The 16,122-nt window shown below is 38.6% G+C and overlaps 1 protein-coding gene across 1 annotated transcript in view; it reads right to left on the bottom strand.

Moving 5' to 3' along the window:
• The window catches only part of EIF3F (eukaryotic translation initiation factor 3 subunit F), a 71,023-nt gene extending 55,151 nt beyond the window's left edge, over positions 1 to 15,872 (bottom strand). The window contains exon 1 of the mRNA XM_053704711.1: positions 15,707 to 15,872. Coding sequence (XP_053560686.1) covers positions 15,707 to 15,839 — 133 coding nt within the window. The 5' untranslated portion in view covers positions 15,840 to 15,872. The remainder of the gene's footprint in view (positions 1 to 15,706) is intronic.
• Between the last annotated feature and the right edge of the window lie 250 nt (positions 15,873 to 16,122).

Genomic DNA, 16,122 nt, shown 5'->3' with positions numbered 1-16,122 from the left:
GTCCATTATTATTCTCACTTTTTTTACTCAGGTATGTTCTCAATTTATAGAAAAAACTCAAAGTGTAATATATGTTGTTCTACATCCTATAGATGCTGTATTCTTTGGCTCTGGACTGCAGGGAGTCAGGCGCTTTGTATGCTGCGTCCCTATATTTAATGCTCTTCAGTATAAGGTAGGTCCCGGCTCTCCTCCACAGGCTCATACTACACGTAAACCATGTTCTGAGTTGTCATGCAGGTTCACAACAAAGCTGCCTTGGGCCTTAGGCCTTTTTATCCATACTCCATCGCCTACACGATAATTCTCTCACCAACCTTCTAATATGTCCATTAAAATAGTCTCACACAATGCCAGAGGCTTAAACTCAGACACCAAAAGGAAAAAAGCAATCACCACCTATAAATCACTGCAAGCCCATATAGTTATGTTGCAGGAAACACACTTCACAACAAATTACACACCGAAATACTGGGACAGATTGTATCCTACCCAATACCATGCAGTTAGCGGGAAAAAGAAATGTGGAGTCACAGTACTCCTCCACTCCACCCTTAATTTTAAAGAGGAAGAAATAATTAGGGATAAAGAAGGGAGATTTATAATAGTAAGGGGTTTAATCCAAAACACACCGATTTTACTAGTTAATGTTTATGCCCCCAACGAACGACAAGCCTTTTTTCTAACCAAACTGAGCAAATTACTGACCCAATGGAAACGATACAAAACCATCATAGGAGGTGACTTTAACCTTTCATTGGACCAGACACTTGACAGAACGATAGTGAGGACAGTAAACTCTAGATCCCATAGCTCCTCCCAGAACATTTTAAAGGATTTTTCCTTAGATCATAACCTGATTGATAGTTGGAGATCCAAAAACGGAAATGATAGGGATTATACTTATTTCTCCCCAATGCACCAGACACAATCTAGAATAGACTACATTTTTATGAGTCAAATACTGTTACCCCTATTGACTACAGCAAAGATTTTAAATTGTCCTTGGTCAGACCACTCCATTGTAGAAGCAACCCTATCTAGAATTCTAAATCCAAACAGAACTAAATCTTGGTCTCTTAATGCCAATCTCTTGCAAGATAACACAGTAGTACAAAGACTCCAACAACAAATAGCGGAATTTATAAGGCTTAATGAAGGTAGCACATCAAATGTTATGCATGTTTGGGGGGCTTTAAAGGCTTTTGTGAGAGGCATTCTGATAGCAGAGACCAGTAAGCGCAATAAACAAGACAAGGCTAAATTGTCACAATTACAATCTGAGGCAAATGAACTACGCTCCCATGTCACCCACAACACAAGTAAGAAAAACAGGAAAAAAACTTAGAGATATCAATGAAGAGATAGATAAATTGCTTAATAGAGAGGTATCTAGGTCTATTAAAATGGTCGACACCCATTACTACATATATGGGAATAAGCCCGATAAAATGTTGGCGAATAGACTTAAGGAGATCACTAGAAATACTACCGTACCACAACTCCAGCTACCTGACAATAGGAATACCAATGATCCCCTCAGTATAGCAAATAGATTTGCAGATTACTACAATGACCTCTACAACCTCCCAACCAATAAGAAAGATAAAAACAGCCTTGAAGACTTAGACACATTTTTAGGTTCCAACACACTCCCTAAAATCTCAGACGAAGACCGTAACAAGCTGAATGCTCCTATATCTCAAAATGAGATTAAATTAGCTATAAAATCTATGAAAAGCTCTAAAGCTCCGGGACCAGATGGGTACTCAGGTACTTTTTATAAATCTTTGCAAGATATTCTCATACCCCAACTCTCTCTGGTATTTAACACTATAATGCAAGGTAAAGAAATCCCCAAAGAAATGCTTATGGCCAGGATAGCAGTAATACCTAAGCCGGGAAAAAATAAACTGCACTGCCAAAATTATAGACCCATTTCCTTGATAAATCAGGATATAAAACTATTTACAAAAATTTTAGCAAATAGACTGAACCCCATTCTCACAAAAATAATTCACCCAGATCAAGTAGGATTCATAAGAAATAGAGAGGCCCCAGACAATACTCGAAAGATTATTGATTTGATTAATGTGGCTACTGTAGAAAAAGCGCCTTCTCTGTTCCTCTCCTTGGATGCAGAGAAGGCGTTTGACAGAATAAATTGGGATTACATGTTCGCGGTACTAGAGAGAACGGGTATTGACGGAGCTTTCCACAAAGCTCTTACCACCCTGTACTCGCACCCCTCGGCCTTCGTTAGACTTTCAGGATATCAGTCTAAATCAATACAGATTAGGAATGGAACGAGACAGGGTTGTCCTCTGTCTCCGTTGTTGTTCGCTCTGAGTATTGAACCACTAGCTGTCCATATTAGAAGTGACCCAGATATAGCTGGTCTGAGAGTGGGAGCTAAAGAATACAAAGTTTCGCTTTTCGCGGACGATATAATATTATCAATAACTAAACCACTACTCTCCCTCCCACCACTTTATGCAACACTTAATAAGTATGGAAGGCTATCCGGCTATAAAATAAACGAGGACAAGTGCGAGGCGCTCGGCCTCAATTTACCCCAACACACGAAAAAATTACTAGAGCTCAACTTCACCTTCAAATGGGCACATAAAAAACTTAAGTACCTAGGAATATACCTCCCTGCTAACATATACTCTTTATACCAGGCAAATTATCTCCCAATGTTCAAACAGATTAGAAATTTAATTAACAAATGGTTACAACTGAAGATATCTTTCTATGGAAGGATTGTCTCCGTTAAAATGACTCTCCTACCAAAAGTACTATATTTATTTAGATCCCTACCGATCTCTATTCCAATAGCTGAGCTTAACGCTCTTCAAAAAGACCTGCTGCGCTTTGTCTGGCAAGGGAAAAGAGCTAGGATTAATAAAACAATCATGAGCACTCACAGAAGAGATGGAGGGGTGGGTCTTCCACACCTGCCATCATATTATTATTCAGCGCGTATGGCCCAAACACTGCATTGGTTCAATGAGGCAAACCAACCTCTATGGACACAAATTGAATCGACAGTTGCTGATACAGGACAAATTTACAATTTATTATGGGCCTCAAAAAAGCACAAACAGCCTTTGATGCACAGACATGTAGCGATCTCTCACACTATCTTTATTTGGAATAAGCTGACCACCAAGTTTCCATTGGTGCAAGAGAAATCAAAATTGACACCTCTGATACTACCACAAACCTCAATAGACTCACTTACACAACAGAAATGGGCTAATAAGGGGCTTTATAGAATAGCAGATGTAATGGTGGGCGACAACTTCATCTCCTATGAGCAGTACAAAGCTATAGACCCTGATGATAGAAACATATGGTATCATTACTTACAATTAAAATCTAGAATCCAAGAGGCGACGGGCACTTTTAAGACACCGACACCCACTATATTTGAATCCCTGTGTTTAACTAAAGAACTCACACATGGTACAATCTCTTTGTTATACCCCACGTTTAATAACAATTTTAGAGAGGCAAAATCACCGACCATTATGAAATGGGAACAGGAACTTGACAAAACGTGGCCCTTAAAGACATGGAACTCAAACTTGACCAGGGGACTGTCGTTCTCACCCAATGCTTTACTTAAGGAAAATTTCCTCAAAGTGGCTTTCAGATGGTATCTGCACCCGACTAGGTTTGGAAGCTCTGGAGACTCTCCCCCGAGGCTTTGCTTTAGGGGATGCAAGGATAGAGGGACATATCTACACTCGTGGTGGCACTGTGAGAAAATTAGAGAGACTTGGGAGGGAACATCAACTCTTCTTAGTACCATATTCCAGAAAGAAATTAGGTTACAACCTGAACATGCGTTACTACACTTCCCATCACCACAAATACCGAAACGACATCATAAACTAGTTATGACAATATGTACAGTGGTACGAATTAGTATTGCGCAGTTCTGGAAATCTACACCCCCTAGCTTTAGATTCATTGAAAAAAAGATAGCACACCATTATGAAATGGCAAGCTTGACAGCAGAAACATTAAACACTAAAGAAAATTTTGTTGCAATATGGGAACCATACATCATGCACCACGAAGCTAGAGTAGGGAGAAATGACAACCCCTAAGAGTTCTTACGATATGGAGCCGAGCACACAATGAGGAGCCGGGGCCTACCACCTACCGCCTAATACTGTACACAGCATATTTATTTATTTTTTAAATTTTTTTTGTTTTTTCCTCTCTCTTTCTTGTCTTACTGCAGAAAAGTTAAGGTCTATAGAGATCGGATTAGTAAGGAAATATATTGATTACACTGAACTGTTGATTGTACATGCTTGAGTATGTTATTGTTATTATCACAAAATCTAATAAAATTATTTCAAAATAAAGGAATTAGCCAACTTAAGTGCGTAAATTCTGTCCATGACTTCCTCATACAGAGTCTCCCTACTGAGCGCCTCTGTAGTGACAGGAATAATGCACGAAATAGGTTGAAGGAGGTAACCTTGCTGTACAAAAATCTTTTTAAGCAAACCCTCCAATTTTTTATCCATAGGATCTTTGAAAGCACAATTGTCCTCAATAGGAATGGTCGTGCGCTTGGCTAGAGTAGAAAACTCCCCCTCGACCTTAGGGACTGTTTGCCATGTGTCCTTCCTGGGGTCGACCATAGGGAACAATTTCTTAAATATAGGAGGAGGGACAAAAGGTATGCCTGGCTTCTCCCACTCCTTATTCACTATGTCCGCCACCCGTTTAGGTATCGGAAAAGCATCAGGGTGCACCGGGACCTCAAGGAACTGTCCATCTTGCACAATTTTTCTGGGTTGACCAGATTGTCACAATCATCCAGAGTAGATAGCACCTCCTTAAGTAATGCGCGGAGATGCTCTAATTTAAATTTAAATGTCACAACATCAGGTTCTGCCTGCTGAGAAATTCTTCCTGTATCAGAAATTTCCCCATCTGACAAACCCTCCCTCACTGCCACTTCAGATTGGTGTGAGGGTATGACAGAAAAATTATCATCAGCGCCCTCCTGCTCTACAGTGTTTAAAACAGAGCAATCGCGCTCTCTCTGAAATGCTGGCATTTTGGATAAAATATTAGCTATGGAGTTATCCATTACTGCCGTCAATTACTGCATAGTAACAAGCATTGGCGCGCTAGAAGTACTAGGGGTCGCCTGCGCGGGCATAACTGGTATAGACACAGAAGGAGATGATGTAGAACTATGTCTACTTCCTTCATCTGAGGAATCATCCTGGGCAACTTTACAATTTGTGACAGTTCTGTCATTACTTTGTTTGGACGCAATGGCACAATTATCACACTATATTTGAAGGGGGAACCACATTGGCTACCATACATACAGAACATGATCTATCTGAAGGTACAGACATGTTAAACAGGCTTAAACTGGTTAATAAAGCACAAAAACCGTTTTAAAACAAAACCGTTACTGTCTCTTTAAATGTTAAACAGGGCACACTTTATTACTGAATATGTGAAAAACTATGAAGGAATTATCCAATCTTTACCAAATTTTCACCACAGTGTCTTAATACATTCAAAGTATTGCACCCCAATTTTCAAGCTGTTAACCCTTAAAATGTGGAAACCGGAGCCGTTTTTCATTTTAACCCCCTTACAGTCCCAGCCACAGCCTTTGCTGCAACTTCACCAATCCCAGGGGGGTATATGATACCAAATGAAGCCATCTAGGAACGTTTTTAGTGGATTCCAGACCCTCACACATGCAGCTGCATGTACTGAACTCAAAATTAACTGCACAGTAATGGCGCGAAAATGAGGCTCTGCCTACTACAGAGAAAGGCCCTTCCTGACTGGGAAGGTGTCTTAACAAGTGCCTGGTGCTAAAAAACGTTCCCCAATGTTATAAAAGTGTGAAATTCAACTTCAAACTGCATATAATACTTAAATAAAGCAATCGATTTAGCCCCTAAAAGTGTCTACCAGTTTATAGCCCATAATAAGCCCTTTATTCTGTTTGAGACTAAGAAAATGGCTTACCAATCCCCATGAGGGGAAAATGACAGCCTTCCAGCATTACACAGTCTTGTTAGAAAAATGACTAGTCATACCTTGAGCAGAAAAGTCTGCAAACTGTTCCCCCCAACTGAAGTTATCTCATCTCAACAGTCCTGTGTGGGAACAGCAACTGATTTTAGTTACTGTCTGCTAAAATCATACACCTCTTTTAAACAGAACTCTTCATCTCTTTCTGTTTCAGAGTAAATAGTACATACCAGCACTATTTTAAAATAACAAACTCTTGATAGAAGAATAAAAAACTACAACTAAACACCACAAACTCCTCACCATCCCCGAGGAGATGCTACTTGTTCAGAGCGGCAAGGAGAATGACTGGGGGGGCGGAGCCTGGGAGGGACTATATGGACAGCTCTTGCTGTGTGCTCTCCTTGCCTTTCCCTGTGGGGGAGGAGAATATCCCACAAGTAATGGATGACACCGTGGACCGGACACACCAATGTTGGAGAAATAGAAGCTATAGACCAAAACACTCCATATCCAAACTATACCTAGAAATACAAATGCCTAGGACCAAGACCAAAACAACACTCATACTCAAGTGGGAACTAGACTTACGAAAAACATTGGAACCTGATGTATGGCACGAGACTTTCGCAAAAGCTACTAGGGGCTTACTGAGCGCAGACCTCTGGGAAAACACTCTGAAGACAATATTTAGATGGTACCTGACACCACTCAGAACTTCACATATGGCACAACCTAACTAAGGGGTTATGTTACAGGGGATGCAAAGAACAGGGTACATACCGACACATGATTTGGGACTGTACAAAGGTCCAGGATATATGGACATCACTCTCCTCTCTAATTAGCCACTTATTGGAAGAACGAGTACAAATTACCATGACACAAGCACTACTCCATGACAAAAACACAAAGTACAGTAAGCCAGTGAACACCCTAATCAGAATACTATGCACAGTAGTGAGACCATGCATAGCGAAGTATTGGAAAGTAGGCGTGCCGACATGGCAAGAAATTAACTAAGATTCAACACATATATAATATGTATGACCAAGCAGCATGGTCAATGGGTACCAAGGATAAGAATGATGAAGTGTGGTTCTACTGGATTTATAGAAATGGCTTTAACTATTCCCCCGTACGGCTGTGGGGCCAGTCTCAGGCATCCAACCCTTAAATAGGCGGATTCGAGTTAGGAAATCTGCTGGTGGTTAATTGATTTTCTTTGTATACATTATGACAACTCTCTTTCTTATTAGCAATAGGAATTATACAACCCATACCTGTGTATCAGAAGATCAGGCCTTGTTAGATGTACAATGTTTATATATAGTACAGAGTTGTGGGAGTGATGCTCGTATTTCTTTCCTTTTTATCAGACTATTTCCTCACATTACTCTTTTATATAGCTATATTTCGCCTTGCCCGTGTGATCCCCAAGCTGATGCTTGACACCTCAGGGCAACACTCTTCCCTTTTACTTTCTCTGTTATGTTAAGAGATGTAACTAGGTGATTATTATAACTGCTACCCCAATCTACTTTTGATAACAGTTTATTATTGTTTTGTTCTATGAATGCTGTAAAAACCTAATAAAAAAAATATTTAAACATAATAAAATAGAAGCTGAAAGCAATTTTCAAAAAAAAAAAAAAAAAAAAAAAAAAAAAAAAAAAAAAAAAAAAAAGCCAAAACAAGGGGTCACAATCTAGAGTTAGAGGGTAGCATATTCCGGAGAAATTTGAGGAAGCATTTTTTTTTTTTTACAGAAAGGGCGGTGGATTCATGTAATAAATTTCCATTTAAGGTGGTAAACACAGACTAAAGGAATTCAAAAATGTCTGGGACATGCATGAGGCTATCCTAAGGAAAAAGTAACATGTAATATGGGTAGACTTGATGGCCTTTTTGGTTCTTATTTACCGTCAAATTCTATGTTTCTAATGCAAGACTAGAAAACTCCTTGCAAAGTTCTGATAATCTGCCAATTATTAGTAGAAATCTGTGATATCCTTCACCATCAATGCTAGATATTGCAGAAGATAAGCATTAATAGTGTAATGATCTTCTTGCCTGAAGCCCTAGTCTGGACCATTAAGAATATCAGCAGAGGCTTCACTACAAATTTCTCAATACCCCCCCAAAACACGGTAGTACTGTCAGAGCTAGACATGAGCTCCACTTAGCTATATTGTAGCGTTACTTTGCCAAAGGTGAACTTCCACTGAGTGATGTACCGGGAGATGAATAACATACACCAGACATTAGAAGCCTGGGAGAATATGCAATGCATAAATGCTCAGCATTTCTTGAGTCTAGAGAAACACCCTACTTTTATGCTGTTTACGTGGTCTAAAGGCTGTGACACACAGCAAGCGATGCGGCGCGAGGCGATGCAGCACCTTCGCACCGCGTCGCTTCTGAAGTTCAATTATTTCATCTCTGAGTGCTCAGCTACGCGACCTGATGCAGCAGAGTGCTCAGAGATGTAAAGGCAGGACACACTGAGCGCGCACAGCTGCATCTACACGCTGCGCGCCTGAAGCAGCAAGCTTCTGTGATGTGGTAGTGCACACAAGGGGAGACCTTCCGTAGGCAGCAATACTACTGAATCACTCACGATTCTTATCTCAACCCAAAGTATATACACAACATACCTTCATCCTGAGTCACTTTACCAGACGAGTATTTGTGAGCTAGAAAGATCCTGAAGCATTATGCCACCTGAACTTCAACCCAGACTTCCCTACTATAACATTTAAAGAGGAAGGAACACAGTAGAGAAAACTGTCAGCTTATTGGGAGCTTTTATCAACTAAGAGGAGCCTCAGTCTGCAGAGCATGACAGGCCTGTGCTTGAGGGGAATGCAACTGAATGGAGGTCAAAGCACTCCTCTTGTAACTAGAGATTGGTTGCTGGCTATGGAGACATTGTTTGCTCTAAATGTAGCATTAGAACACCCTTCTGGGACAATTGGAGGTATTTGCTTACGGGCCAGACTATCTGACGTACCCCATGCAACCTTGGTGTTGCTCAGTATTTGGTTAACCTTAAAGGGACAGTACACTGTAAAATTGTTTTTATATGAATGTATTTTCAATGACTTGTTATACCAGCTGCAGAGCATAAAATGTGAGAAATTGCATTTTTAGGTTTGTGTATATGAAGTAGCTGGTTTTGTGCCTTTAAACCAGACTATTACAATGAGTTGAGCTTCAGGTAATATATCATTATGTTATCACTGTGTACACACACTTACTTCCTTATCTTATATTTTACTGGAAAACTAAAGCTTAATACATAGATAGAACAATAGAAAATATATTACTTAAAGGGACACTCAATCAAAATTAAACTTTAATTATTCAGATAGAGCATGCCGTTTTAAACAACTTTCCAATTTACTTCCATTAACTAAATGTGCACAGTCTTTATATATTTAAACTTTTTGAGTCACCAGCTCCTACTGAGCATGTGCAAGAATAAGTGTGTATGCATTTGTGAATGGCTGATGGCTGTCACATGGTACGTGTATGCATTTGTGATTGGCTGATGGCTGTCACATGGTACAGGGGGAGTGGAAAAAGACACAACTTTTAAAATTGTCAGAAAAAAAAATCTACTACTCCTTTGAAGTTCAGACTAAGTGCTATTGCATTGTTTTGTTATCTTGCATTTGTTGATTATGCAAATCTATTGTGTTGACTGGTCCTTTAACTATCCTGCACCCCACTGTGAGTTTAATTTCTTCTGCTGACTGTGTTTACTTAGGCTATTCAAAGGTTAAGACTCCATTATCAAAACTTTCCGTATAGGTTGGGAAACCACTAGCTAAATTAGCCATTTCAAAGGCCAAAATAGGGGTAAAGGAGCTGCTTGTAAACAATTTAATACTCTCCAGCAGGTAAAATGGATCATTGGGAACAATTTAAATGGGGGAAGAATTTTGGGTGAACTGTCCCTTTAATGAGGATCCCACACTTCCACTTATAAATGATAGGTGTTTAAGTTAGCATTGCCCTTATGCTTTATTCTTGGCTTAGATAAGATTGTATTCAGCACTAATTATTTTTGCTGTGTTATACCTCGTACTAGTAATAGTGCCTATACATATAAGCCTCCAGATGAGGATATATTTCTGCTGTTTGTCTAGCTTATTACAGTATCCAAGCATAGTCTACGCTAATATTTTGCAGTCTATGACTAATGCTGCCTTGAGACGTTACAGTTGAATAATAGTCCATACTATCCATTAGCTTATATACAAAGAGTCTATGCTCGCCCTACAATAATGCAGCAGATATACTTAAAGTTGACTGGCGAATTACTTCCTCTTTAATAAGATACTCTGGTTTTATCTGTCTGAGTCTATATTAAAGTTCACTGCCCATATATACTCTAGATCTACTATATTTCTCCACGCTAAATGCCTATATCCAGGTTGTCTTTAGTATTATACCTGTCTTGAAGCTCAAGATTTGCGACCCAAGAGTGGCCTATTTTAAAGAGACATGAAACCCAATTTTTTCCCTTTCATGATCTAAATGGGCTCATTAGCTGCCGATTGTTGGCTGCAAATAGATGCCTTGTGTGATTGTCTCACTCGTGTCCATTGCTATTTATTAAACAAAAGGATATCTAAAGAATGAAGCAAAATAGAAGTAAATTTGAATGTGAAAACTTTGGGTTTCATGCCCCTTTAATATAAAATTCCACTCATTGTATAATTGCTTGCTGATACGTTCAATTAAGGTCCAAGAGAGGACTTATTTTGAACATAGAGGGTCATCTAAATGCAATGTAATAAATCTTTTTGCCATGCCACCCCAGAGGCAGAACTTTTTTCACTTTCTGCGATGAGATTCTATTTCGTGATTCAGACAGAGCATGCGATTTTAAGCAACTTTCTAATTAACTCAATTTTTTTTCTTGTTTTTCTTTGTATCTATTTGAAAAAGCAGGGATGTAAGCTCAGGAGCCTGCTCAGCACCCTGGGCAGCGCTTGCTTATTGGTGGCTACATTTACCCAGTAAATTAGAAAGTTACATGCTCTCTGAATCATGAAAGAAAACATTTGTTTCATATCCCTTTAATTGCACTTTGATTATTATTTGGAAAATAAAGCATTGTTTAAAGCTTTATAATATAGTGCAGCAAATGAAAATTGCACTGAAGATTAGCTGTAGAAAAGAAAAAAAAAAGCTACGTTTTTAGAATGTCCCTTCAATATTTTTGTTTCCTTGGCTCTTGGTCTAACATTACATAATCATAAGGTAAAAATGTAGTAATAAAAAATAAAATGAAAAAAAAAGTGCATAGCTCATAAGAATGTGTTACACACAGGAGTCACAGCTTTGCAGACTGGGAAAGGCTAGGAGGCCAGTTTGTAAAATCCCTGAGAGCCAGTAATCAATGATCTGCCACTTTGCACCACTGCTCCATATTTGAATGTACTCTTCAAGCAGCTATGGCTGCACTGTGTTAAGGGACAGTCAACTCAAGAATGTTTATTGTTTTAAAAAGAAAGATAATCCCTTTATTACCCATTCCCCAGTTTTTTTTATAACCAACACTGTTATAGAAATACACTTTTTACCTGTGATTACCTTGTATCTAAGCCAGGGCTTGACAAACCCAGGGAGCCACTGGCTCCTAGAATTTTACCCCTGGCGCCTATCTTTTTGGGTTATTCTCCATATATCTATATATATAGCTACCACTGTCTGGCTCCTAAATATTCTTACTGGCTCCTAATTTTGAACAAGGTTTGCCGAGCACTGATCTAAGCCTCTGCAAACTGCCCCCTTATTTCAGTTCTTTTGACAGACTTGCATTTTAGCCAAACAGAGCTCAATGTTATCTATATGAAACACATGAACTAATGCCCTCTAGTGGTCAAAATGCATTCAGATTAGAGGCAGTCTTCAAGGTCTAAAAAAAATTAGCATATGAACCTCCTGGGTTTAGCTTTCATCTAAGAATACCAAGAGAACAAAACAAAATTGGTGATAAAAGTAAATTGGAAAGTTGTTTAAAATTACATGCCCTATTTAAATCATGAAAGTTTTTTGTTTACTGTCCCTTTAACACAGGTTCTAACCCAAAAATGGACTGGCTCCTAAGCTTTACATTCCTGCTATTTAAAGAACGATAGCAAGAGAACAAATAAAACAAATTAATAGGAGTAAAAATTAGAAAGCTGCTTAAAATTAAATGCTCTATCTGAATCATGAAAGAAGAAAAAAAACAAATTGGGTTTAGTATTCAAAAAAAAAAACTTACACTGCAATCAAAGCAAAGTGCTGTTTGAAGAGAACAATCAAATACGGAGCAGCGCTGCAAAGCAGAAGTGCATTTAATATTGACTGGTTTTCAAAGATTTTTGCAACCTTGCCCCTTAGCCTTTACTGGTCTGCAAAGCTGTGACTTATAAATGTCAGATGTTCTTGAGAGCAATGCACCTTTTGCATTACTTTATCTCTACCTTGTAATGTTAGACTACTGGGGCAAGATTACATATGCGGCATTGCCTGCAAAAGATGGTGATGACGTTTTTTTAATGCGGTTTTGGTACAACATATAAACACGGCGCGTATATTTCACACTTAATTTTTACTCCCATAAGCCAACATAGAACAGCATTGCAAATAGGCAAAAGACCCAAAAAGTGGCATTTATAATATTAGAAGGAAATATGGTACGGGTTTCATTCTAATTCTCTTTATATTAGGATGTACGATTCCTGATATATTTACCTAGCTGACAACTATAATTGTTACTCTTATATAGAGAAAAAAAAAATCAAGGTGAATAAGATTTTATGCACACTCAGATCAGTGTTCTCCGCGGGAACTTTTTAGCCCCCCCGGCTAATTATACTGACTATCCGGTGAGTAAAATTAGCCAGTATTAAAAATGTTCAATTTTTATAGCAGACATTAATCATTAAACAAATTTGTTAAATTATGCAATTAATTTGTGCTTTGGATATCATAAAATTATATTATAATAGAAAATATTACACTGCCCAAACCCAGCTACTTCATAATGCCACCCGGCTAGCAAAATTGTCTGCGGAGAACACTGTTAAATAGTAATATGACCCTTGTTATTCTTGAGAAGGATTCATTCCTAATGGTAATCCTTAGAATACTAGTTGTTAAAGAAACAATTCAAAACAGTCTTATTAGTATGTCTCTTTTTGTTATATTTATCACTGCTTGATTTTGATAATGTGTGATAGAGATATAAGAGAGAGAGATATAAGAGAGAGAGAGAAAGAAAGAGAGAAAGAGATAAAGAGAGAGAGAGAGAGAGATAAAGAGAGAGAGAGAGAGAGAGAGATAAAGAGAGAGAGAGAGAGAGAGAGATAAAGAGAGAGAGAGAGAGAGAGAGATAAAGAGAGAGAGAGAGAGAGAGAGATAAAGAGAGAGAGAGAGAGAGAGAGATAAAGAGAGAGAGAGAGAGAGAGATAAAGAGAGAGAGAGAGAGAGAGATAAAGAGAGAGAGAGAGAGAGAGATAAAGAGAGAGAGAGAGAGAGAGATAAAGAGAGAGAGAGAGAGAGAGATAAAGAGAGAGAGAGAGAGAGAGATGAGAGAGAGAGAGAGAGAGATAGAGAGAGATAAAGAGAGAGAGAGAGAGAGATAAAGAGAGAAAGAGAGAGAGATAAAGAGAGAGAGAGAGAGATAAAGAGAGAGAGAGAGAGATAAAGAGAGAGAGAGAGAGATAAAGAGATAAAGAGATAAAGAGAAAGATAAAGAGATAAAGAGAAAGATAAAGAGAAAGAGAAAGAGAAAGAGAAAGAGAAAGAGAAAGAGAAAGAGAAAGAGAAAGAGAAAGAGAAAGAGAAAGAGAAAGAGAAAGAGAAAGAGAAAGAGAAAGAGAAAGAGAAAGAGAAAGAGAAAGAGAAAGAGAAAGAGAAAGAGAAAGAGAAAGAGAAAGAGAAAGAGAAAGAGAAAGAGAAAGAGAAAGAGAAAGAGAAAGAGAAAGAGAAAGAGAAAGAGAAAGAGAGAGAGAGAGAGAGAGAGAGAGAGAGAGAGAGAGAGAGAGAGAGAGAGAGAGAGAGAATTAGACCTTAATATATTACAAAACAAAAATGTATTAATTAATGCATGCAGATAGATCGAGCATGCAATTTTAAGCAACTTTCTAATTTACTCCTATTATCAATTTCTTTGTTAACTTGGTATCTATTTGAAAAAGCAGGAATGTAAGCATAGGACCCAGACCATTTTTGGTTCAGAACCTGGGTAGCACTTTCTGATTGGTGTCTAAATGTAGCCACCAATCAGCAAGTGCTACCCAGGTGCTGAAACTGGCTGGCTCCTAAGCTTACATTCAAATAAAAATACCAAGAGAACGAAGAAAATTTGAAAATAGGAGTAAATTAGAAAGTTGCTGCTCTATCTGAATCATTAAAGTTTAATTTTGACTAGACTATTCCATAACACTAGCAATGCTGAGTGTTTAACCCCTGCTGGTCCAAAGTGGAAATTGCTGCTAATCCAATCAACAGCGCTAGTCACATAATTGGGTCTTTTAATTTTAACACTAATGGCTAGGGATGCACATTCATGAGCTTTGGGCTGATCCCAATGCTGAAGATGGCAGCCACAAGCAGCATTAAGCAATTTCCGTAACCAGATTTTTTCTTGTTAAAGTGAAACCCACTTAAAGTGAATGTAAATTTTGATGACAAAGTGCCCGGTTTTTAAAAATTTGATTAAAAACAGAGATACCTTTTAATCTTGACAGCCGCTCCAGCTTCCCCGGTCGTCACAAGACCCTTCCTATGTCAGAAATGATGGATCGGTCATCTTCCAATAACGGCTTCCACCCCAGGGGAAAGAGTGTCTAATTCGAAGCTGTAATTGGAGGAAGCCGAATTCCTCATTTTAAACCCAGGAAGAGGCTTTGCGACGGGCAGAGGAAGCGATGCAACGGCTGTCTAGATTAAAAGGTATTTCCCAACACGAGTGAAATTTAAATTTTTGATGAATTAAAGTGCCCCTGTTTTTAAATGAATTTTTAAAAAACGGGCACTTTATCATCAAAATTTACATTCACTCTTTTCAAATAAAGATAGCGAGAACAAAGAAAAAAAATAGGAGTAAATTAGAAAATTGCTTAAACGTCATGCTCTATCGGAATTAAAGGAAAAATGTGGGTTTAGTGTCCCTTTAATGAAACTGTGCAATATAATTTTAACTGTTTATTTTGCCCCTTTTAACGTAACTTAGCTCTGAAAATTTAGTAGTTTCTAATTCTTAGAACCGCATTGTATACTAACGTTAAAACAGCAGCTGTGTTATCTGTGGAGTAAAGCAGACTGGCACCTCAAAATAATATAAGTGGGTGTAGTTTGGCTATTGAAAACTAACTGCAATAAAATGGATGTTAACTTGTGTAAAAAAAAACACCTCAGCAAAAAGTAAGCGTATTAATTGGAGGTATCTGCTACTGCAAACATCTAAATCCAGTCGCTGATATATCCAATCCGTATAAACAATTTGCTACAGAAAAACAACAGCAAAGAGTAAAAGCTGACACTATATTACGAGTTCTAAATCCCCCCCAGATCAGCTTCTGTTGATAAGCCTGCCTGCGGCCTAGTCTGTCAAGAGATTCTCCACCAGCTGGTACGATTTCAAGCAAACATAAACCCTTACCAAGCAAGGTCCCGATAACACGCGCAGCTCCCTCATTTCGGCGCTCGTAGCTGTCAACAATAGAGGCTAACACCACGGGGTGAACTTTAACTACTGCCCCATGTAGAACTGCCGGGGTGGCTGTAGCCGCCATCTTTACCGGGGAACAGAAAGAGGTCAGGCGGCTACCAGGGCGCAGGCGCGTCAAGGTGTATTCTCTTCTGATTGGCCAGAACAGTCATTGGGCAGGATCTAGAATTAGGATGGACCATACGGTGTGATTTTACAAGCTGTTTACTGTTCAATTTGATTGGTAACTGGTCAGCCAAACCCACCTATGTATACAATGTAGCAGTAAGACATAGTGGGGATATTTAGAGAAATGCTGTTTTATTACAAAAGGCATTTTAGTAATATTTAATTCAAATGCGTAAAAC

Source organism: Bombina bombina, chromosome 1 (genome assembly GCF_027579735.1).
Source record: "Bombina bombina isolate aBomBom1 chromosome 1, aBomBom1.pri, whole genome shotgun sequence".
Classification (NCBI taxonomy): domain Eukaryota; kingdom Metazoa; phylum Chordata; class Amphibia; order Anura; family Bombinatoridae; genus Bombina; species Bombina bombina.
Note: the sequence above shows the minus strand (reverse complement) of the source record. Positions and strands in the feature narration are given on the sequence as shown.